The following is a 25,561-nucleotide window of genomic DNA, read 5'->3' as shown; positions in this document are numbered from 1 at the left end:
ACCAGCTCCTCCGTCTAGTGATGGTCGTTCCAGTTTGACGTAGATGGCTCCTTTCACTCCTCTTTCAAACCGTCGGTCTTCTCTGGCCGAAATGAGCTCATTCTTCTGTCCTCGCGAACTTCAAGAAGCTTCAGGTTCCTTCGCTGGAAGCTTAGAAACAAAAGTGGTGGTGTGAATTTTCATCAGATAACAACGACATTGCTGCCACATTTTTTATATTTCCCTGCCTTTCATTTTTTGTGCCTCAGGTCAGTCATTTGGATTAATGTCACAGTACAGTTTGTTCTGTTTGAATGTGAAAAAAAATCCCCGCTTTAGTTCATGAGATACAGTTTTTTTGGATATATCAAATGAAGCCATGCATGAATTAGCAAACAGGGCACTTTTTGACCTTTCTTGTTTAAAAGAAGGGATGTTCTGATCATGTATTTTAGTAAAGCAACTAAAATATGTGACCTACAAAATTTTGCTTAAAAGATGCAATGCATCAGAACAGCATGGGCTGGGGGTGACAACAGTAGCTTTCCCCATAGGTGAACATGACCCAGAGCATACACGTGGATGCTGGGGGGAGGTGGGGCTTTTGAAACCTTAAATTCACAGCAGCTGTCAGCAGCTGATTCGTCAGCGACAAATCCCGTGTCAGGTACAGTCCACTTACTTTTGGCCGTGTACTGTTAACAGCTCGGCATAGAGCTGAATTTGTGCGTTTGAATGCGCTGGTACAGCTGTGACCCATAAACAAACAAAAAAAATGAATATTCTATTTTCAGTGTTCTGTAAAATCCAATTTATTTCAAGGCAAATCCTCCAGAGACAATGAATGAACAGAAGCTTTATGGATTTATTTTGGTGAAAAAAAAGCTTGCGATTCTTCATCTGCAACAACAGGATAGAAAAGTCCGACTAGTTAAAAGGAGGAACAAACTTCATTTGAACTGCTGCTCATATCAGTGATCAGAAACTGACTGTTAATGTGGGTCTGATGTGATGAAGGTAAAGAATGTTAGAGTTGCCAATACAACAGCAAACTCGAATCACTTCTCCGGTGATTAAAAGGTCTGAAATGTTTGTCTGTGTCTCTCATCAGTGTTTCCGTTTGTTTGTCCACGCAGTGCACGGTGTGGGACTGGGACTCCAACGGGAAGCACGACTACATCGGCGAATTTGAGGCCACGTTTAAAGAGATGAGGGGAGCTATCGATGGAAGACAGGTAGGCTGCTGTCCTCTGTGTGTGTGTTTGTGACTTTTCTGGTAAATGCACATAAATAATTAGCTGCCCGGTCATGGCGGAGATCATATTGTATCACAAACATCGGACAAGTCAAGTTTAGGATACGGCCTTTTTGGGAGTAAACACACCCAAACAATGTTTGTTCTTAAAATAGCAGGATAATAATTATGTTGAGAAAAACAACCTTTTGTTGTCTTGGAAAAGTAAGACGTTTACTTTGCTTTCACAATAAAACATCTCTGTTATTCCAAGGTAATGAGATAATTAACTTGTGATGTTGAGATAATGGGATAACAGAAGTTTTGCAACCAGTGCCCAGATATAACCGTCTATGAAGTTATATAATTACTATTTAGTTTTTCTGTGAAACCGTCATTTCTTTGTGGCCCGCTGGAGGACACGTGACTTGTAGCCCGACAGGTCCTTCAGTGTGCTGAAAGCAGGTCCCGGTTATCGGAGATGATCGGTTCTGTCAACGCTTTGGGTCGTACATTTAGAAACACAAATTTCTCCTGTGTCTAATGTAGTTTAAACGCTGTTTGAACAGGTGCAGCAGACCCGGGTAATATTTAATTTAGCATTAAGAAGCTTTCCCGCTGACAGAGAAAATCCTCAGTGTTGATCTGCGTTCGGTGGCCGTTTGCGTCCGGCTCCGCTGGGGGTTCCGGAAAGTGAAAAATCCTCCCGAAGGAGAATCGTTTCTGTGAGGAAGGTATCTGTTCACTCTGACAGAAAGTTCTCCCTCTCCTTCAGCTGCACAATCAATTTAATAGCTCAGTGAGTCAGACCGAGCGACACCACGGCTCACACACACTCCTCTGACACACTGTTGCTGATACACAGGAAGAGAAACCCAGCAGGACTTCACAAACAGAGTACCAGCTGGTCTCTACACTGCAAAAATGCCCCACTGAGAAGAAGTAAAAATATATTTTGGTATGAGCTTTCTCTGCACTGGCAGGAAACTGGGCTGTCAGTGCAGTGGGTGATTTTCCAGATGTCCAGCTACCAGATGTCTGTAACAACCACAACTTAAAATAAGATAATAAGTGCTATCCTGGTTTCTAGATAACAAAACTCCACACAGAGTCTTGCCCAACCAGGTTTTGGACCTGCAGTCTTCAACTGGGGAGACACGCATGCTAACCATTGAGCCAGCATGCCGACTGGTGGGACTGTCCTCCCGTAAAAAAAACGATCCCTTAGGTGGATGGTGCAGCAGCGCATCATGACCAAGCAACCTTTTGTTGTTAAGCAACATCAAGTGGTCGTGTGAAACAGCATCGGCCTTTTCTGCCCCAAAACGACGTACGTGTACCTTCACGCTCAAGTGCCAGTGCCCTCTAGTGGCTGTAGTTATTATGACGGTGGCAAAAGAGGGAGTCAGGCGATGTTGTCATAAAGTGACAAAGTCCAAGTTAGGCGGCGGTTTAGGTGGTTGGACCGGCCGACAAAACGCTGGACTTTAACGCCAGACTTTGACCCCAGAGACCACCGTTCGTTTCAAACATAGTCAGTTTAACCACGACCACGATCACTCTATAACCTTCACCATGTGTTTATTACTGTAACCGGGACGACAATCATTCTATAACCTTAACCGGTTCTCGTCTGCTGCTGAAACTGGTTAGAGATCAGCGGTGAAAGCTCTGCGAGGCATTTGTATTGACCGTTAGACCGGCGTTACCCTCCCTCGCTGCTAACTTTGCTACAAGCCAGAGTTGGCAGCAGAGTTTGACCTCAGCAGGTTTAATCAGACACAACCTGATCTCCATCAGGTCCGTCACCTCCAGGTTTCCATGAAAATGCCAATTAGCAGCGTGACTGCCCTTTAAAAATGCACCTTTGGGGCTGTAACGCCGTAGGGTTTATTTAGACAGACAGTGTGTGTAATTACCCCGGACGCCGGCGGCAGAGACGGAGCTAATGAATGCACAGCTTGTCCAAAAGAAAAGCTATTGGACAGAAACGAGGCAGCCACTAATTAAATGCTCCCCGTCCGTTAACGCTGGTCTATTTCCAAATGCTCAGGTTGCGCGTTTTCTCAAGAATTCCCCGAAGACGACAACACACGGCTGAAAACCCACAAACAGTCTGAGGGTCGTGGACTCCTCAGCAGAGGCGCTCTCTCTCAGCTGTCTCATTATCAGTGATGAGGACCTGAATATTTCCACTGTAATGATCCCACGTGACTCGCTGATAAAACGACAGCACAGGTTTCAGTGACTCGTCCACCTTCAGATTCTCCTTCACTTAGGGAAAGAAATCAAATAAGAGCCACAGTCTGCATGTAAAAGAGGCTGAAAACGCTCAAACGTGAGGTGGAAACCCAGTAGTATACCTGTTGTTTAGTTCATTGTCCTCAGTCAGTCAACATGCTCTTTGCATGCTGCTGAAAACAGTGGCTGTAGGGGCTGTTCCAAGCCACAGACTTTAGAGTTTAAGTGGATCTGTATGAACTGCAGTCACCTCCGCTGTAAATTCACTGGAACGGGAGAGAAATTCCTCTTCATTCTGCTGTTATCCAGCAGAAGAGGAGAAGAGTTTCACCCTTCCTCCACAGGAAACAATGAGCGCGGTCTGCCGAGTCCTGCTGGGAAACCTCCCCTCTCTTCTTCTTCTGTTAAGCCTTTATTTATTGGCCTCCTTTCTCAGCTGACAGTCTGCTCCCAGCCCGCGACACAGAAACAGGAATCCCTCTGAGCCGAAGCCTCCAGAGAGCTCTCCTTTCATCCTCCTCCACCCTCCATCCATCTAGCTATCCGGGCACAAATAGAGTCTGTGCCGCAGCGTGTTACCCGGTCCCCACAGTCACATGAAACGGAGTCAAAGTGAAACCTCAGCAGCCTGTTTGGGCAGCTGAAGGACTGACTCTTGCTCAGTTAACGCCGCTGTCTAACAGGCCTCCGCTGAAGCTGCAGTTCACTCTCCGAACCTTTGTCTCCTCCACAGGCAGGTTCAGGAGGCTGCTCTCACCTCAGTCTTATGATAAATGGCGGGGAGGGGCAGTTTGCTAGTGTCAGAGGGTTGAAATGGCCTTCGCCGCTGTGTATCGTCAGCATAGCTACGGAGGGTGATGTTGTGGTGATGGATCATCTGCTCCATGGGAAACATGCACAGGGTGAACACAGGTCCCAAGACTGATCCCTGTGGTATTCCATGTTTGGTTTCAGCAGTTCGTGAGGCAAATTGTCCATCAAAAACAAAAGGTTTCCTGTTGGCTACATATGAGGAGAACCGGTCCAGAGTGGTTCCAGTTATACCTGCCCACTGTTTTGGTCTATTGATGAGGATCAATGGCATCAAATGCTGCCCTGCACTGAGGTCAAGCACTAATAACACAGTACATAGACCAGCGTTTCAGTGCCGCCTAGCTTTGTGCAAACAAGACTGAAACTCAACAATACTGTTATCTAGTGCCTGAAGAGGTTGGTCCAGCTCTTCTAGGATTTTTGAAATGAAGGGCCGTTTGCAAATTGACCTGAAGCTTTTTAAGTCTGAGGGATCTAAACTGGCTCCCTGCAGCCGTGGCTGAACACAGGCAGGATCTGGCAAGCGCCCGAGGACAAAGAGCTATTGATGTTGGTAAGCATCAACAGCTCTGGGAAATAGAATAAAAAGGTTCAGGGGCCTTAGATGTAGTTTCCCTGTTGCTCCAGTAAAAGAGTTTTATTTATTTCAGAACTACTGGCCACGATGCTCGTTTTTAAATGACCTCTGATGTCTGTGGACTGAAAACCCCAACAGAGATGAACGGTGAACACGAGGAGAGGTTATCCTTAAGTTACCCGACTGTGTTAATGCCCACACGTTCCTCTGAGTATGACCTTAAAGTGAGGAGTATAACTCAGTCACGGCGTTTATATGATCTGGTTATGGCTGAATTATTGTCTCGCTGATCAGCTTCACCGACAGACGACTGTCTGATTAGGCTGCTGGAGGCTTTTATTTTGAAATCACCTGAGCACACTACAAACAGCTGATCGTCTCCTCAGTAGGAGACCGATTATCACTGCGAAGCAAAACACTCACGTCCTTGAGCTCCCGCTGTCGTTACACTGAATAATGTGTCTCAGCCAGTCCTTTGTGATGTTACGTAATCCAACACACACACACACACACACACACACACGTATCCACCTGAGGAGGAATAATTAGTGTGTTCATCTGGAAGCAGCAGCTGGGTGGTGTTTAGCTGCTCTGTTGGTGTCTGTAAATATCAGATGATTTCATTTAAGGTCGTCAACAGACAATTAACTGATCACAGGAGTCAACATGACGCAGCTTTAAATCCACCAGCAAACACATTCTGGCTCCTCCGGCACAGCAGAGATGGAGCGCAGTGTTACCTTTCACATGCTGTTTGGGTACCAGCTGACTGGTAACCGGACCCTTCTAGCTGTTACTCTGGAAGGGATGATCAGACTGGACAGCAGTAGAAGAAGTGGTACCACGGTCCGTTCTGGTTCAGGATCAGTGTCACCCATTCTGCATGCATTCATCACCAGAGCTGAGAGCAGCAGAACCAGCAGATCCGATGAAGAAACGGAGCATGTGACGCGCAACTCGGCATCATCCTTGTCCCGGTTTCCGTTCAGGTAGGGTGACAGGTGTGTCGTTTTGAGGCCAGACTAAGTTTGTAAAACTGTGTCGCTGTTCTTTGCACAACAGGTGTGTTTCCTCGCACCCGTTTTCATGTGCATAGAAACCTGAGTGGAAACGCTGAAAATGTGAAGAAAAAAAAAAAGAATTGCAAAAAAAGTGTTTTCTAATGTAATCTGAGGTGGAACAGTTGTTGAGTTGATAAAAACCAACGTGAAACAAACGCTTTAGGAAACGCTGACGCCCATGAAGCGTGAAGAGAGGAAACCCTCAGGTCTGTGAGGAGCCGTGAGGAGACTTGAACCTTCCTCACATCAACACATGGAACCAGCAGAAACGTCAGATTTCCATCATGGTTTTCCATCGTCTGAGTCTGACTGCAGCTCTTTTAGTGACCTCGTCTCGCCGTGTCCTCTTCTTCTGTGGTGGTTTAACGGCGGCGACTGGAGAATCGGCTCCACCGGCTGTTGATCGGCTCACGTTCACACGGCAGCAGCGGAGGGAGACATGACTTTGTTTGCATTTTCTTTCGCCGATTCGGTTCAAATTTGTGCTACATTTGGGTGGAAACCTGGCTCTGTATGTTTGACTTACAACATTAGGTTCAAAACAGCAGCTCCTCAACTGATCCGCAAGACATTGCAACATGCTGGTTTTATAGATGTAGGAAGGCAGGTGCTCTGCTGTGTTGAAGGTCTAACGTGTTCCATGATGATACTTAGTGAGCAGGAGCAGTCATTTTGTTTTCCGGTAAATTCGCTCTCTCAGCTGAATCCTTGAATTTTAAGAGCAGCCTCAAACAGCAGAGCCTCTTTTAAATGTTAACAAAACAACAGTTTTTTAGCAGAACAAATGCTCTGTTCCTGCCCGAGTCTTTCATCTTACACAGAACGCTGCAGTCAGACCTCTAACCAGAACAAATGGTGATCACACAACGCTCAGATTTCAGCCTCTTTGCACGATCTTCAGTTGATTTTAGAAGATATTTTAAGATTGTACTTCTTAATTTCAAAGCTCTCCATGGTCTGGCTCCATCATTCATTTGTGAGTTTTTATGCTCATACTGTGCAACCTGTGCCTGATCTCACCGTACATTTACAGTCAGGTTTGCGTTTGAATCCAGGACTATAACCTGTAACGGTGTTTCTATGGTGGTTTTGTTGTGAACCCTCAGGAAATGTTACTTCTTCCACCTATGATAAACCGGGGGCCCGTACCACAAAGCCAGTTCAGCATACCCAGGATTTCTTTTCGTTATCTGGCCTCAATGAGGCTGACGACCGTAACCACGCTATGGGGTCACACGACGGTGGTTATCAACTCGGTGAGCGCGTTCACGTGTTCGCAGCATATGACCAGTCACAGACTTGGTCAAGTCTACTGGCGGCAGAGCGGCATATTTTACGGACGAAGAGCAACTGTGTGAACGTGTGAGTTCACAGGCTCATAATATCCCTGCCCGTCATTAGGACACAGCAGTGAGCAGACTGACTGTCGTGTCTTATAGGTACAACAGGTACAAGGCTTCGGAGCTTCGGTCAGTCTCCGTCGTAGGATGATCTCGGTAGACAAAAACCCAATGACAGGAAAGAGATGAGATGAAGAAGACAGGAGGGGACCAGCTCCTACACAGTGGTCCAGTCCTGCCGAGGAGCTGGTCCTCTGCAGTAATGAGGGTCACTTTTAATAAAATCATCAGGAAAAGACAAAGGGGTTTTCTGGTCTCTGAGCACTCTAGTCCTCCTCAGAGACCCTCACCGAGCTCCACGGGATCTTCTACGAATGGTGACGCCATTTTCCGAGAGATCTGATTGGTCAGTAGGCGGAGCTACATAACCTCAAAACATACATCTCAAACATAACCTTCTACGGAGCAGGTCAGGTGTGCAGCATAAGTTACCGTGGCGATGTAAGAAGTGAACCACGGTCTTAACCCTGAAAACCCAGAGTTAAACCTGAAGTTACCTCGCTGACCATAAATCCCGCTCCATAGTACAGGCCTCAGGTTTAGCCCGCTCAGGGTCCACTTGTCTCCCACAAACCCATACCGGGGGCCATGTCGGACCTGAGCATGACACTTCACATGGGCCCCACTTATAGACCCCATTAGTGACATATATGGGACCACCTGTACATGGGACAGATGTCAAATGACAGAAATGTGGATGTTTCTTTATTATTAATTATTATTAATGACCTGAAAATAATGACTGTAGCTGTGTGTGTGTTGCAGGTGCAGTGGCCATGCATAAATCCCAAATACAAAGTCAAGAAGAAGAATTACAAGAACTCTGGGATTGTCATTCTGAACCAGTGCAAGGTGACTGACATGTTCATATTTTTTTATCGTTTTCCATCATTTCGGTCTTTGTAAAGGTTCAATCTGGTTTAGGGCTTGAAAAACCTCATTTTCCAGAAGCTTTTCTTCAGTCTTCCTCTTGTTTTTGTTGAAGGCTGGTGTTGGTGTCTGGCTGACAGGCTGTAAGAGGAACCAATTATGTGGTGCTGAGCGGCCTGACTAACCTGACATTTCCTGCCAGACGATGCTGAATGGCGCTCAGACACCGGGCGAGGGGAGCCTGGGGAAATCCCGGCGCCAAATGAAAGCCAGATAACATTTAGCCCGATGGCACTTGACACACGAAGAGCTCCGGCTTCAAAACCAGTTAATGGCCATTTGAGAAAAGGATGAGGTGTAGCACAGCACGGAAAACAAAATACTGAGCTGCTCCGGAGGCTGCGAGATAATTTACACTTGATGGATGAGGAGTTTGAGAAGGGGCGGGAAATGAAAGCAAATGTTTTTAGCAGCGGGGGGGGTTAGTGTTGAGATGACAGAATGAGAGCAGGTTTACAGCTCGGTCACTAATGAACTGCAGGTAGCAGCGTTCCTCTGAGTCCATCCGTCCTCAGCCGCAGCTCTGCCCCCTCATGTCAGCTGAGCTCAGCTACAGGTAGTTTCACCGTGATCTCATTGTGTCAGAGCAGCAGGGCCACGCTCAGGGAGCCAGGGGCCCCGAGCAGAGGCAGGGGCCCCGTTCATCTTTTCAGTACTTTATCTTGTGGCTGTATAACCACAGTCAGGGTCCTTGAATCTGCTAGGCATGTTTTGACCCTTCTTCCACTAAGTCCAAGGATAAGTTCACATTTCTTGTGAAAAATTGTAATGTTAAATTGTACGTGTTACAGGTTGCTTCCGCCGTCTGCAAAGATAAAGTTTATTTATACAACCCCAAATCACAAAATGCCTTTATAGTCTAGAGTCTGTAAAATTTAGACCTAAAAAGAGTAAAAAAATGCCACTCACAGTTCCCCAGAACCTGAGGTGTCGTCCTCAGACGTCCGACAGACTGAAAACCTACAAATATTCTGTTTACTGTGATATGAAAAACAGCAAATGCTCCCATTTGAAATGAGCTGGAACTGTGGAATGTTTGGCGTTTTCGCCCTTAAAATGACAGATTCATTTTCTTTCAGTGAACAAATCAATTCATTGACTAACTGTTGCAGCGCTGATGTAAACCCAATCATTTCTCCCCTTTGATTAACAAGCTTTCATAGAATTTGACTCAAAAACCTTATGCCTTTTTTCACACAAATAACTGTGACATGTCCCCTGATAGAATCTGTCTGGACAGAGTCTTTTGTTTGGGGACATTTTTCTGCCTTTTTGACAGAGAGATGAGAGATGCAACACAGGCAGTGGTGGAGGAAGCACTCAGATCCTTTACTTAAGGAAAAGTAGATATACCACGGTGTAAAAACACCTTAAATCCTGCATTCAAAAGTTTACTTGAGCAAAAGGGAAATGAACCTAGGGACAATCTAAACACAACTAAACTAAGCAGGGTGGAAGGCAGGAAGACTGGCTGCCTGCCACCAGCCTATATAGTCTTGCAGCCAGACAGTCTGAGCTGAATCTCCCTGATGACCCGGCTCTGCCCACCAGGCAGAAAAAAATGATTATAATATTAAAAAAAAAAAAAAAAAGTATATATTAACTCTGAAATGTGGTGGAGTAGAAGTAGAAAGCAGCATAAATCAGGCATATTCAAGTAAAGTACACGGATGTAAAAACTGTATTTACTTTCCACAACTGAACAAAACGTTATCCACATACCTGAATGAGGGAAAATAAACAGCCAAACAGGATCGCAATGGATCTTTAGAGTCCACAACCAGTAAGATGCTCGTCAACCTCAATGTAAAAAAGAAAAAGTTGAGAAAACGCAAAATTTCCAGGCAACAAACGTCAGTAAGATTTTGAGTTCGGTTACTTAATTTCATTTCTTAACTTTGGGCTTCGAATTTTTACTTCTGTTAATTTACTCATCTATAAGTTAAAGAAACTTGTTATTTTACATAATCACAACTCAATTTTTTTGCTTTTCTTAATTTCCTCTGAGTTAAAGTTACACGGGTCTGTAGGCTGTACTCAGGTTATAAATGAGCAGATAAACAAATTCTTTTTCAATAATCATTTGTTGTGTCAAGCCTCATCTTCATATTTATCTAATAGTTATTTATGCCAAAGAGTGAAAGTTGCAGTTTTTACAGTGCTGAGTGCTAAAGAAGTTATTAAGAGTGATGCCTAAACTGTTGAAACTGTTGGCCTAGCAGATCATTGATCTATAGATGGATGGTTATGATATCTGGAACACGTTGAGGGGGGGCTGATGAGGGGGTAAATCAGATGAAAAAAGGTTGGAAATCATGGTGGTGGACGTTTGTCATGTCCGAACCCTGATCACATCCCTGTAAACTCTTCAGCAATACACAGAAAACACACCAGTGTTTTCACCGGCTGAGTATTATTATTATTATAACTGATCTTCATGTGTCCAATGGGTGGCACCGTCCTTTAAGCTGCACTTTCTTTAGCTCTCCGCCACTGTGAAACCTTTGAAACGTTAGAAGGTCTCGTCGCAGCCGCAGTAAACGGTGTTGATGTGAGTGTGTCACGGAGCAGAAGTGTCAGGGTTACACCTGTATGAATATGATTGGACGTTACCAGTCAGCTGGTCGACTGACAGCTGATGAATGATGATGAGGCATCTGTGAAACAGCTGATGCAGGCCTGACCTCAGTGCTCCGCCTGAACGGATGCTCCGTTTGATGTTAGTGACCCTACAACCTTTTTTTTGTCTGCAGATCATCAAGATGCACTCCTTCCTGGATTACATCATGGGAGGCTGTCAGATCCAGTTTACAGTGAGAACACACACACACACCAAGGCCATAATCCGGTTATTCTTCTGCCTCATATTCTGTCAGGAAAAAACACGTTCTGTGTTCTCAGTCTCTCTTATGTCACCATGGAAACAGTAACCAGGGTGACACGCTCGGCAGCATTGGTGTCCCAGTTAACACCGGGAGCGCTCACTGGGATCTGACCAGTTAAACCGGTCGGATCAACTGTTGACGGTGCAGCTGTTGGTTGAAAACTGCGCCTGAACTTCAGTATTTTGTTCAGTTTCCAGAGCCCTTCGCTTCATTGGGTTGTGGATAAAATTGCCCATTTTTCCCATCAATCTACGCTGAATAATCCCTGAAGACAAAGTGAAAACATGTTTTTAGAATTTTTGCAAATGTATTAAAAACCGAAAACTGAAATCTTTCATTTACAGAAGTATTCAGACCCTCTGCTGTGGCTCCAAGCTGTGGTCAGGTGCCTTCTTTGCTTTAATTATCCCTGAGATGAGTGTAGAACTTGATCGGGGTCCACCTGTGACGACCTGCACTAACTGGACAAACTTTATAGGTCCAACGATTGACGCTGCATGTCGGGACATAAAGACTCAGTACCAGCAGACGCTCAGTATTGACGGATGAGGAGCGAAGACATGTGATCTGATCGTCCCTACTTTTGATGGAGCTCTGTGACTCCCCAACAAGGAATGTTAGTAACAGTCACTTGTCGAGGGTCGTCCTGACCCCTCCACGGCCCCGGAGCTGTGCCCGTTGGGCTTGTTCGGTCGTTCTTCCGTGACTGTGTCCGATGACTTGAGTCTCGTCTGATCCTTGGATAAGTTTATCTACCCGACGGTATTCCTAAAAACCCTGAGGGGTCCTCCAACGATTTAGTGTGTCTGAATGAGAGAAACACTGGATCCTACGTTTCCCACAATGCAACTGGAGAGTGCCTTTTTGGGCTGCAACTTAGTTATTTTCATTATGGATTTTTTTCAATGGACTGATTAATCGTTTGGTTACCCGTCACAAGGCGACGTCTCCAGATGTCGACCAACATTTTAAAACCCAAAGATTTTCAGTTTACTGTGACATGAAACCAAGAATCTGACACCAGGCTTCAGCAGGTCACAACAGTAATTCAGGTTGGGAATCTAATGTCAGTCCAGACCAATGAAAACTTTCACAAAAGAGCATGTATACTGCTGAAATATGTGACTGTTTATGCTAATGACCCATCGTTTAGTTTTATTACCACACAAAAACTGCTTCACAATCACATCTTCACTTTCAGGAGTTGGTCTGGGCTCCTTCCAAAACGAAGGCTACAGGAATGGATCTTCATGTCTGTAATTTGAGCGGTTTTCTTTTCGGCAGCATTTCCTCAGAGCGCTGGCTGGACACAAGTTGATTAACTGGAGCAGACTCCACCCGACAGGAAACGGCGCGCTGCCTCCCTGCAGAGCACGAGTAAATGCTGATGCCATTTATTAGTTTTTAAAAGCACAGGATCTACTCAGGAAGAGTATCGGTGATATTCTGATGTGCCGAAGGCGGTCCTGCTAGACCTGCTGCTCCTGATGGAGCGTCCAGGCCTGAGCTGCAGGATACAGGCAAAATGTCTCTGCCTCAGTCTGCGGCACCAAGGCGACTTTGTGTCTAACCTTGTCTCTCCGTTGACCTGGTGTGCAGTCGCTCTGCTTCTAACGTTGGCTTTGTGTTGTGTCCGAACACAGCGACTTCATCCAGAGGCACAGGAAACATTTTATACCTGACTGAGTTCTCAGTCAGCAGTAGGAACAGGGTTTTCAACATGGTGTCTCTCACCGGCTTCCCGTTGTCAACACATGTAAGCTTGTAACTCAACAGGACAGCAAAGCTGCATGACTTCCTGCAGCGACAGAGCTACGAGAGCCGAGCCGCCTCCTTCTCCCTGAACGTGTAAATGTTTAATCGGCGTCGTCGGCTGGAAAACACTTTTCTTCAGCCAGCCAGTCAGTCAGGAGAAGAAAGGAAGGGGTTTCTTTTCTCCAAGGTGCTCGCGCATTTTTGAAAGAGCGTGGAGACGTTTAAAGAGCCCAGGAGGGTCAGGACTCACTGAACATGTAAACAAGTGAGAAAGCTCCAGCTCAATAATGAACTGGAGCGAGATGTGTTTTTCTCTGCGGCAGTGTGTCGAATCGGCGGCTTGTTTGTTGGGAGGAAACTCCCCTTTGTGTAAAATCAGACTGAGGGTTGTTTTAGTTCACAGTCAGCTGAATGGAGAAGATGTTCCTCCCACAGATGTGACCCTCTCTGTCTTCTTCCATGTTTGGATCGTCTTCATTCATTGTATATCTTTAATCACTTTGGTGTATATACCTCCTATGCTAAATAAACATCCAGTAAAAGCTGTAATGTGTGACAGAAGAATACACATTCCCTGTGCCTGGTCTGCTAATAGAAGTAATGGGAAGACGCTTTGCTTCGATGGACTAGTAACGGTAATATCAGTCGCACCTTTATCTACTACAGGTGTGTTCTCCTGCCTCTGCCACAGAATTGTCTTGCAGTTTGTGGTCGGAGGCCAATATGCAAATGCAGTTTTAAGGCAAAAGGAGCAACAGACCTGCACTGCAACGCCTGATCAGCATCGACTGAGCCGCAGCAGTGAAAGTCCAACTAAAAGGCCCGTATTCAAAACCCCACTTCAGTAAAAATGCAAGAGTATTAGCAGCGAAATCTAGTTTAAAGTATCCAAAGTCAAAGCACTGGTTGTGCAGTGTAATGAGTTTTGACACGATCAGATCATTGATCCTGAGTCACGGAGGCTTCAGCAGCGTTTTACTGTCGGAGCTGCTCCAGGTGGAGCTGCTTTTAGTTTAGTCCACTGGTTCCTAACCCGGGGGTCGGGCCCCTCCACAGGGTCACCAGGCGGACCTGAGGGGTCGTCGGATGATTCAACACAGTTCTGATTCTGTGATCTGTTTTCAGTTTCTGGACTTTTCTCTCATCTGTACATTTTGGTGAAATATTGATCATTTGAAATGAAACCATGTGAGAAGTTTAGAGAGGAAACGTCTCTGTGGTGAAACTGACAGCAACTCACAGACATCTGCAATGTGAAAACAGCCCCCAGCTGTTCTCTCTCTGACCTGATCCAGTCTCTGATTGGTCCTTGTCTCTGACTGGTTTTCATCTGCGATTGGTTATCGCCTCTCCAGGTAGCCATCGACTTCACGGCCTCTAACGGAGATCCTCGTAATAGCTGCTCCCTGCACTACATCCACCCGTACCAGCCCAACGAGTACCTGAAGGCCTTGGTGGCTGTGGGAGAGATCTGCCAGGACTACGACAGGTCGGTCCAACACAGCAGCCAATCAGACGACTGTGTTTTTTAAAGGGAAAATACGCTCAAAGCAATTCTACAGCAGGTTAAAGAAACAGCAGGTGGTGGTTATATTCTCACCATCTTCTGTTCCAGGACTGACTGAATGTTTTATCCAGAAGAACTGATGAAGAAAAATAACCCGAACTCCAAATTTCAAAGTGCCGTCTTCACACTTAATTCAGATCGGACTCGTTCTCTGTCTCGGTATCTTGTATTCGGTTTTGGTAGCTGCCAGTTTTGTCTGCTTCAGTTCTCTTCTTTCAGCGGAGAAACTTTAAAAATCTTCAGGCTTCACTCTCTGTCCCCCTCCGGCTTTTACAATATTAAGCTTACTTAAAGGTTGTGTTTTGTTCCCTGTGAAGACAGAACCTGCAGTAAAAATGCCTCCTCATTTTTGAAGCTCCGAGATCTGAGAGCAGCTGGCTGCTGTCTTCGGGTCCTCTGCAGATTTCTTTGAAGTCTGAGAAATGAGGTTTGAAATTAGAGAGCACGCAGAGAGGGTCACAGCAAATCTGCACCGAGGCTGCAGCGTCCTAAAACGTGTTGTTGCAGACCTTGACATCTGCACCTGGATCCAGATCTGCATCAAAATACACACACTGACCGATTTTTTGACAACGTGACCACTGAGTTACGAACATTTAACTGATCGTGTTGCTACAGCGCCACCTATCGTTGAAATGCCATCAGATTTTGCAGGATCAGGCCGACGTGTATGTATCAGTTATCAGAGCTGTCGTTACAATCGCACCTTCGCAACCTCCACAAAAGCTCAATAATGTAACAGCCGGCGCGAAGCCTGAAGATTTTTAAAGTCTCTCGGCTGAAAGAAGAGAACTGAAGCAGACAAAACTGGCAGCTACCAAAACCAAATACAAGATACCGAGACAGAGAACGAGTCCAATATGAATTAAGTGTGAAGAGGGCACTTTGAAATTTGGAGTCATGACCTCGGGGGCACACTGGCAACAAAAAGCAACCCGGGAATTGGGTGAACCACATTCTAACTGACACGACATCTTTGTCGATCGACGAATCATAAATGTCATTATCAGAATTATTTCAAATAATACAGAACAGTCAACGCTGTTTAATCACAGAACTGAATCAGGACCAGCAGACCCCATCCACAGGAGCATGTTATATTCTCAGCAAACTAAATTCACATGAAGAACAGTATATTCACACTATGTCACAGGAAGCACATTATATTCAGTGTGGGTTTTGGTTGTGATTTCCTTTCTGAAGAGTAGAGTGTAAAATGTCGGGGTTTCACATGTCTGAGATCCTCCCATGAATGGTGAGGGCGTAACAGGCCAGAGACGAAAGTTGGGGTGCGTACATGGATCTCCCCAGCATGCGGCCCAGGTAGCTGCTTGGTCACTCGGCATGGGTGATGGACCCTCGCTGTCCCTTTGGTTGCCCTGGTTTAGGTCACAAACACACACACAGTTTTCCTACTGCTCAGGTCTTTACATACCCATCATCTGGTCAATTTGGCAGAAGTGACTTGAACGACCTACACATCAACAACAGCTCGTCAGGAGCAACTGACTGATGGCTTACGGTTAACCGGTACATGAAATCCTTCCAAACTACGGGCAGGAGCACCGCAATGTTTGAACAATCCACTGTGCATTTTAGTCTTTCAAATTACAAGAGGAAACAGCCAAAAATCCACCTACCAGCACCTCTCGATCACATTGACACGCCGCATATTGTTTCATACGTACACAGGCAGGGATGCGCAGAGGCTCCAGTCACTGCACCGACTGTAGTTGAACGACAGTCGGCCGCAACTACAACCAGATCAACCAAACGACACATAACATGTCAGCCAGTGAGCTGTGGAGGTGTAGGTAGGTGGATTCTGAACTGACGACAGTCACATTTGAGCAGGTGCATTTCAACCTTGTTGCTCTGCTCGGTCCTTATCTCCTCCAGAGATTTCTACCATCAGCCGCTGCTGTTTCTTTTCTTAAATGACTAACTGCAACGCTCCTCCTCCTCCTGGATTTCTGTTCTTTCACTTTTCTTTACTTTTCTCCGTTGTACGATCCGTATCAACTGAGCAGGAAGTAATCACTTCTCAGCTTCACAGACACTCCAACAGCCAATCAGAAGTAATTTCTTTGCTTTGTGTTGAAGTAGTGGCAGAATGAGCTTGTTAACTCCTGCTGACAGCCAATCACAAACCTCCTGCAGCCCCTCTTTTCCATTTGTCATCAGTTTTCTTTTTTCTTCCAGTGACAAAATGTTCCCGGCGTTTGGCTTCGGCGCTCGGATCCCTCCTGACTACAAGGTAATGTAGCTGCTCCGCTCTGCTCGCCGTCCCTCCCAGCATGCTCTCTGTCAGTGGAGGAGGCCTGGAGCGGTGAGGCGGACCCGGTCAGACAGACACCGGTGATTACCGCCCCGCCTCCTCCTCTTCGCACCGGGGTGCTGCTGGTGGAACTGTAGCCCCTCGCCCCTTAATTTCCCTTCCCATGATGCCATGCAGCGCCCAGCGGCTGCTTGTCTGATGCGGCATCCACCTCATGTTCTAAAAAGTTCTGACTGTCTTGAAGTTAAAGTGAGATTATACAACTTTCGTAAGAAAAAACAACAGATTCTCGTTTCAGCTTAAGGCAGCTAATGTTAGCAGACTTAGTCCAAGTGAAGTTGTCATGTCTTTGTCTGCACCAGGTCACGTACGAATAACAGGCCGGTTTCCTGAAGTCATTTCCCCGTGTTGTCACCACGTTCTCCTTTTAGGAAAAATCAGAAACCAAAAGAGAGAAGCGAAAGCTTGACGTTTCATGATGCCGCCCCCTAGTCTTGCATTAATTGGACAGAATACCGTCAGGTATCGGTCTACAGAAGTGGAGACCTAATTTTGATTCAGCCAATCAAATGTTGCATAAAGCGGTGAGGTCAGTGTTGTATCAAAGACAGCTGGAAAAGACTCAGCTCAGATGTTAGCCATGCTGTGATTGTGTCGGGGGGGGGGCATCAGATGAGATGCCAAGAAGAAGAAGAAGATGTAAAGCAAAGATAATGATGGAGGAAAATGAGGAGAGAGTACTTACATATTTCTTTGTTGAAGATCCTTTTGTAGGTTTCTTTTTTTAATCCGGAGATCAAACAGGCTTCCTGTCCCCCCCCCTCCCCCCTCCCCTTCAGGTCTCCCACGACTTTGCAGTGAATTTTAACGAGGAGAACCCGGAGTGTGCAGGTAGGTGCTTTGATTTCTCTCACTCTTTTTGAAAAGAAAAAAGAACGACTTATATATGATAGGGAGCCTCAGATGTCCGAGGGCAGAGGAAAGTCTTTGATATGAGAGAGGTAGTTTGATGACGACACTGGAGGTGGAAGTAGGTCCGTCGACCTGAGGCCTCTAAAGACGGAGGAGCTGACGACATCTCAGGTGTAGAGACGCATGAAGGAGGCTGCTGATCGTCAGGTTCAGCTCCAGTCTGCAGGACGAGAATCTCAAGACAACGAAGAGTCCTGCGCTTGTACTGAGATCAGGTGGTGATGATCACAAAAGGTATTTAAATGAAAAACAAGGTGCCAGACAAGAGGAGCATTGTACTCGTAATGATAATAAAGATAATTATAATAATATTTACACACCACTTGTCAAAATCAAGTTACAATGTGCTTTACATGGTTTTCAACACTGGTATTGTTATGAGAATTTTTATAAGATATAATCTTGAAAAATATAGTTTTAAAGCACACAAACGAGTTAATTCACATTTAGAATATGTTTCCTCCTGCTGTCGTCACTTTATAGTTCAATATTTTCAATTATTATATTGTATTATATATTTTAGATTTCATGCATTCAAAATGATGCAAATGGTCCTTTTTTTATGTTTCACTATAACTTTCCACCTCAGCCATAAATGAAGACAGCAGCAGTCTTTTCATGTCTGACCAGATAAAAAGGCTTTTTTTATTTTTTTATTATTAATATGTCATGTTCATGAACATTTATGCAAGATTGACTATACACAGTAAAACCTCCGTGTTCCACTTTTGGACTCTTTGTGTATTCGCAGCCTCGGGGCAAATATTCTTTAATCCTTTAATAATTGATCAAGTCAAAGATCCTGGAAAGAGAAAAAAACAACAGATTCTCGTTTCAGCTTAAGGCAGCTAATGTTAGCAGACTTAGTCCAAGTGAAGTTGTCATGTCTTTGTCTGCACCAGGTGACGTACGAATAACAGGCCGGTTTCCTGAAGTCATTTCCCCGTGTTGTCACCACGTTCTCCTTTTAGGAAAAATCAGAAACCAAAAGAGAGAAGCGAAAGCTTGACGTTTCATGATGCCGCCCCCTAGTCTTGCATTAATTGGACAGAATACCGTCAGGTATCGGTCTACAGAAGTGGAGACCTAATTTTGATTCAGCCAATCAAATGTTGCATAAAGCGGTGAGGTCAGTGTTGTATCAAAGACAGCTGGAAAAGACTCAGCTCAGATGTTAGCCATGCTGTGATTGTGTCGGGGGGGGGGCATCAGATGAGATGCCAAGAAGAAGAAGAAGATGTAAAGCAAAGATAATGATGGAGGAAAATGAGGAGAGAGTACTTACATATTTCTTTGTTGAAGATCCTTTTGTAGGTTTCTTTTTTTAATCCGGAGATCAAACAGGCTTCCTGTCCCCCCTCCCCTTCAGGTCTCCCACGACTTTGCAGTGAATTTTAACGAGGAGAACCCGGAGTGTGCAGGTAGGTGCTTTGATTTCTCTCACTCTTTTTGAAAAGAAAAAAGAACGACTTATATATGATAGGGAGCCTCAGATGTCCGAGGGCAGAGGAAAGTCTTTGATATGAGAGAGGTAGTTTGATGACGACACTGGAGGTGGAAGTAGGTCCGTCGACCTGAGGCCTCTAAAGACGGAGGAGCTGACGACATCTCAGGTGTAGAGACGCATGAAGGAGGCTGCTGATCGTCAGGTTCAGCTCCAGTCTGCAGGACGAGAATCTCAAGACAACGAAGAGTCCTACGCTTGTACTGAGATCAGGTGGTGATGATCACAAAAGGTATTTAAATGAAAAACAAGGTGCCAGACAAGTATGAACTAATTAGAGGAGCATTGTACTCGTAATGATAATAAAGATAATTATAATAATATTTACACACCACTTGTCAAAATCAAGTTACAATGTGCTTTACATGGTTTTCAACACTGGTATTGTTATGAGAATTTTTATAAGATATAATCTTGAAAAATATAGTTTTAAAGCACACAAACGAGTTAATTCACATTTAGAATATGTTTCCTCCTGCTGTCGTCACTTTATAGTTCAATATTTTGAATTATTATATTGCATTATATATTTTAGATTTCATGCATTCAAAATGATGCAAATGGTCCTTTTTTTATGTTTCACTATAACTTTCCACCTCAGCCATAAATGAAGACAGCAGCAGTCTTTTCATGTCTGACCAGATAAAAAGGCTTTTTTTATTTTTTTATTATTAATATGTCATGTTCATGAACATTTATGCAAGATTGACTATACACAGTAAAACCTCCGTGTTCCACTTTTGGACTCTTTGTGTATTCGCAGCCTCGGGGCAAATATTCTTTAATCCTTTAATAATTGATCAAGTCAAAGATCCTGGAAAGAGAAAAAAAAAATGAACATCTCTTTTTACTTATTGATTTAACGATATAACAAATAGAGAGAGATTTCTGGGTCTCAGTGTCCCTGCTTCTCTCCCGATCGCCGCCTCTGTATTGATCGCATTGATCAGCACTGAGGTCTGATCAGCTGACGGCTCCTCAGTCTCCTCCTGACATTGAATTTTAAACACAGAGACTCGGCTTGAAAACTAAGAGAAAACATGAATATCAGACAGACTCGTCGCTGTTTGAAGGTGGATTTTTTTCTCTTTTGATGGATGTAGTCTACAGTTCCCCCCTGCTTGCAGGTACCCCCCGTTCATGTTTACTGGATCAGAGAGGGAGACCGACTCTGTTCAGCTAAAGGTCTCTCGCCCTCTTGGCTGCTAAAGGTCACTGATCAGCTCAGAGAGACACTTCGGCACCGGCACTCTTAATTAAGACTGAGTGTGTATGTGTGTGTGAGAGAAGGAGATGGTGTTCATGGTGACCTTCAGACATTGAATGACATCACTGCTGCCTCCAGGCATGCTGGGACACCTCTAAACACATCCAGAGACAGACAGAGTGAACTTGACTGGTCCTCCAGAGTCTGTATTGAAAAAGATTGAAGTGTAATCACTATAAAGCAGATGAACTCTCAGTTAAAAAGGTGTGTGTGTGGGGGGTGTGTGAAAGTGGTGGAACTGTTGACTTGTAAGTGCAAAAAGCAGTTAGTTGTCCGTTGAAGAGTGAGTTGAAAATGAATCTCAACATTTGATACTCACTATGTTACCTAAACCCAAGAAAGACCATTTCCTGAATAGAATTCTCTAAAAAGACCCGAGGCTGAGAAAGCCAAAGCTGACTGTTTGCTGAGGTACTGCTTACAGCTTTTTTAGGACTCAGTGTAGAGTTAAGGCTTTCTTACTTTATTCAAATCTAAACCAGCTGGGAAAACCTCAGGTTAAGAAGCTTCTGGCTCTGTGCTATCGGTACTTCCTGACACTGATTAAAATTTTAGATTTTGTGTCCTGTCAGGTATCCAGGGCGTGGTGGAGGCCTACCAGGCCTGCCTCCCCAAGCTGCAGCTCTACGGTCCAACCAACATCGCCCCCATCATCCAGAAGGTCGCCAATTCCGCCTCGCAGGAGGTCCACACCAAAGAGGCCATGGTGAGAGCAGGTTGTTTCATTTATTCATAATACCACAATAGAAGCTGTCTGGTAGTGCCATGGAAGAAGCCAGACAGCAGCAGACTGTGGTGTGACTAGTGAGACCAAGCTGGTCTGGGATTGTCCAAGGAAAGTCTGCATCCCCCACCTGTAAGCTATCCACATCAAAGTCCCTTCGTCAAGGACAGGGAGGGACTGTCATTCAGTTATGTTTGGACAGGCTTATTTAGTCTGGGGAATCAAACTGGCAACCTCCAACAAAACCACAAAGGTTGTTATGCTCGTTTAATCGTGGAATACGTTGAAGGTTGGCGTAGCAAGTAGGGTGAATACTGTTTCTGTCCCGGTGACGCATTCCTGGGCAAGGCACAGGTTCAGGAAATAACTTCCTTGAGCTTGTTTTAGTTTGTTGTTGAACTGAATGTCAGGAAACATAAAGATCAGGGAATCTGGGAGAAAGTGAATTTATTTATTAGTTTCTCTTCATCCAATTTGTGCCAGCGTTGTTGCAGAAATGTCCAGTATATAGAAGACGAAAGACTAAAGAAAATACATCTATACTGACATAACAGGTTGGGATATTTTACTGTCAGGTCTGGTCCTCGGAAATTACTGGAAATTGTAGACATTTTGAAACTTTTGGACAGTTTGACTGAAGAACTAAGTGACAGGAGAGTGAACTGGGGAGAGAAGAGAGAAGAGAGAAGTTTAATGTTTATCTTGATATTCACTTTTCCAGCAATACTTCATCCTGCTGATCCTGACAGACGGTGTCATTACTGACATGGCTGACACAAGGGAGGCCATCGTCCAGGCCTCCCACTTCCCCATGTCCGTCATCATCGTTGGGGTTGGGAACGCCGACTTCAGCGACATGCAGATGCTGGACGGCGACGATGGGATCCTGCGATCGCCTAAAGGAGAGCCCGTCCTGCGGGACATCGTCCAGTTCGTCCCTTTCCGGAACTTCAAACACGTTAGTGACATAAAGCAGATCTAATAAAATCAAAATCAAAAATCAGTTCCTGGTTAAACTGAAATAAAAGAATCATCATGTTTTAATCTTTTCTGCTTGAAACACTTTTACATCAAACAGAAACTCCTCCTGCTTGAGGAGTTCCCCAAGGCACGGTTATAGGGCCATCATTTTTTTTCTACACTAATTTCGCTGGGTCTCATTATTCAGATACAGTATTCGTTTCTGTAGCTGTGCTGACAACACTCAGCTCACACCTACCTTGCCTGCATTTTGTTGTGCCTTTCATACTTTATATAATAACTTTCTCCAATAAAATAAGACTAAAGTTGAGATTTCTTTTCAAAACAGTCTAGAACATCAACATCTCTCTGAGAAGGAGGTTACATTAACTCCCTGGTTTTGTTATACCAGCCATTAATTCATCCCTAAACCCTGAATTTCTTTCCAGCTCACTCTTGATTTCTTGAGAATCTTTGTTTACAGATTTATTTTGTCAGTTGTTAGTGGTTAGATATTTTAAATACAGCTTTATCTCAGGTCTCTATCAATGAACCTAAATGTAATTGTCAAGTTTAGATCATATTAAAAATGCAGAAATTGGGATTTCTAATTCCTCTGAAATTTACGGAAGGTACAAAGACAGTTCAATTGTAAACATCTTATTTCAACCTTGTCCCCTGGAAACTGCATTTTCATATCCTGGTCTGGTCAGTGCTGTGTTAATATTACAAACACATTCAGCATAAAGGAAAAAAAAAAAAGAAGCTAAATACTGGCACCAGTGGTGTGTTCATTTGAAACATCTATTCTCGATAGAAAATGGAACAGTGAGTGTGTATATACTGTAACTTCGTGTGACCCAAAAATCACTGGATGACAGTAAAGTGTTGGGAAAGTAATAAGCCACGAAGAGCGTAGAAAGTGTGTTTTAAACTCAGAACCAGGGCATGTTGGAAGTGGAGGAGGACGAGAGGAGAGGAGAGCGTGTGAAGATATTGAAGAAATCAGTTTTCAGCCTTGAAGAAGGAACACGGGGAGGCAATCTGCCAGCTAATCTTCAGTGGGAAATCTTTTATTTCTCTCATATGACTCTTCAGCCTTTAACAAGTCTGAAGGTTACAGTCTGTACAGTACAGCGGAGACATATCCCCCCAGCTTGGACTCATTTCACAGACGTTGAATATATTTTCCCTCTTGGATTTAATCTGTGTGATGAATGAGAGTTTCTGCTTTGGCCCCAAAAGGAAGCCATTTTCATTTGACGGCAGCGGAACGAGGCAGAGACGAGCATCTCTGACTGACACTGCCTGTGATTTCTTCCAAAAGGATGAAACAGTGTAAACCTTGCACAATACAGAATAACAATTTATTTACCACACAATCTGCAGTACAGTACGTACGTACGTATGTTTATGTGCATATATTTGTTTTTGTTTGGGCTAACATTTTAGCCCATTGCTAACCGTCTCTATTCCTGCCTATCATTTTCAGCGATCCACCCTTTTTCACCTCGATTTCTTTCTTCCACGCTGCCACTGGTTTCAGGTTCTGTCTTGAATGAATCGTTAAATAACATATAAAGGTGCTCGACTGCAAATATTTTACTCGCCAAGTACTTTGTGACAGATAACTAATGAACAATATACAGCTCCACTGCAGGTGACAGCAGCAGAACGAGGCAGAGATGAGCAGCGGGTCGGTGAAGGTTGTTATTTGGTTGTTTGATTACATATTGTGATTGGCCGGGGAAACTGAGAGGCAGGCAGCATCGTGCGGGAACCTGCGGGCGGCAACGCCTCTCGCAGCGTCCTGAATGACAGGCACGGAGAGCGGGTCGGTGAAGAGACTGACAGGGCCGGTAAAATCTTTATGGATTTTTACGGGGCTGAGTGAATCGATGCATTTCGCACAGCTCTGCAAAGATTTTAACCGATGGAAATAATAAAATTGGCAGTCAATGCCGGTATCGTGGCAGGCGCCACAAATAAATCAATGTATGAGAAACGTTGAGAAGTGTAAAAATGTTTTCGGTTCATTGTGAAACTGTGGCAGGCCCCCCCAGTCTGGTTAAGGAATGGGAAACACGTCTTCTGAAAAAAAAGGCAATTCCAGGATCACTATGTCTTGTTATAAATATATTTTATCATTAGCCACTTTTATACAGTATAACCACAATGAAAAAAAAAAAAAAAAACACACACATTCGGAACATTATGGGTGGTGTGGATGAAGGGATACTGGTACGTCCTGTATCATTGATCATTATTACAGCCCACATTATAACAGTGTTGCACTGTAGAGTTTCTCCTGAGGGTGGTGCAGGACAGGTCACAGGGTCATTAAAATCTAACTGGTTCATCCTCCAAAGAGCAGAAGCAGATTCTGATATTTATTGTGTTTGAAATTTTGTTCTGATGGCGGCTCTAGTGGAAATGTCAGGGGTTTGAGGAGGTCTTTAGGACCTTTAGGATTATCCACTGGGGACCATGAGTGTCCACTGCAGATTTCACAGCTATCCGACGTGCAGTTGTTGAACTATGGTCTGTTTACGGATACAGACCAAAGACAGTAGAGGTGTGACAGGGTGCTCGCTCGTTGCGAACTGAACCTCTAAAAACATACCAGCATCCCCCGCCACCGCTCATCCAGTCAACCAGGAGCACAACGCCGGGAAAAGTTCAGCTTGATACGCTTTTTTGTGCTACATTCAACTACGTAAAAAAACTAGAGTTACTAGAGCTACTGGGTTGTGAGAATAAGAAAATAAGAGCGACTGCTACTTGAAATGGCTTCCTTGGATCCACCCTCAGGGGGGAAAAGTTGCTCTTCAGCTGCCAACTCTCAAATTTCAGATCGTGGCAGATCCATAAAGAATTTTAGTGAGAAAAATCCCCGCTTAACACTCTGTGTCTTTGTAAAACACTACAGCTTCACCAAAGAGAGAACTGTTGATCCTTTCAACACTTTCATGTCAGAAGAGAGAGGTGAAGAGCTTCATCTGCAGTTGTACGTTTGTAGATGTGTATGTACCTTACACAGTATGACTGATGTTGCCTCCTTCTCCTCCTCTTCAGGCCTCTCCAGCTGCTCTGGCTAAGAGTGTGCTTGCAGAAGTGCCCAACCAGGTGGTTGACTACTACAACAGCAAGGGTATCAAGCCCAAAGTGCCCAGCGAGTACCAGTCTTCCAGGCCGTTCGGCCCGTGAGCGCCGCCGCCACGGCTGCCTCTGGACAGCACCACCTCTCCTGGACTGAGGAAAATGTTTACTGTATTTTGTTCTTTGTTAATGCGGATGTTAAAGGTGCCACATGCAGCATTTTGCCACGAAGAAGCGGCTCCTTTTAGACTTTAACGAGATCACTCGAGACACAAAAGGCTACAAGAACCCTTCCAGCCACTGCACTGAATTTCA

The 25,561-nt window shown here is 44.7% G+C and overlaps 1 protein-coding gene across 1 annotated transcript in view; it reads left to right on the top strand.

Annotated features, from left to right (window-relative positions):
• The window catches only part of cpne4a (copine IVa), a 73,353-nt gene extending 47,999 nt beyond the window's left edge, over window positions 1–25,354 (top strand). The window contains exons 8-16 of the mRNA XM_040117841.1: window positions 1,116–1,214; window positions 8,071–8,157; window positions 10,989–11,048; window positions 14,231–14,364; window positions 16,645–16,699; window positions 17,560–17,611; window positions 21,036–21,169; window positions 21,909–22,145; window positions 25,223–25,354. Of these exons, the coding sequence (XP_039973775.1) occupies window positions 1,116–1,214; window positions 8,071–8,157; window positions 10,989–11,048; window positions 14,231–14,364; window positions 16,645–16,699; window positions 17,560–17,611; window positions 21,036–21,169; window positions 21,909–22,145; window positions 25,223–25,354 (990 nt within the window). The remainder of the gene's footprint in view (window positions 1–1,115; window positions 1,215–8,070; window positions 8,158–10,988; window positions 11,049–14,230; window positions 14,365–16,644; window positions 16,700–17,559; window positions 17,612–21,035; window positions 21,170–21,908; window positions 22,146–25,222) is intronic.
• The last annotated feature ends 207 nt before the right edge of the window (window positions 25,355–25,561 follow it).

This window comes from Xiphias gladius, chromosome 22 (genome assembly GCF_016859285.1).
Source record: "Xiphias gladius isolate SHS-SW01 ecotype Sanya breed wild chromosome 22, ASM1685928v1, whole genome shotgun sequence".
Taxonomy (NCBI): Eukaryota; Metazoa; Chordata; class Actinopteri; order Istiophoriformes; family Xiphiidae; genus Xiphias; species Xiphias gladius.
The sequence above is the reverse complement of the archived record's forward strand: the minus strand, read 5'-3'. Positions and strand labels throughout refer to the sequence as shown.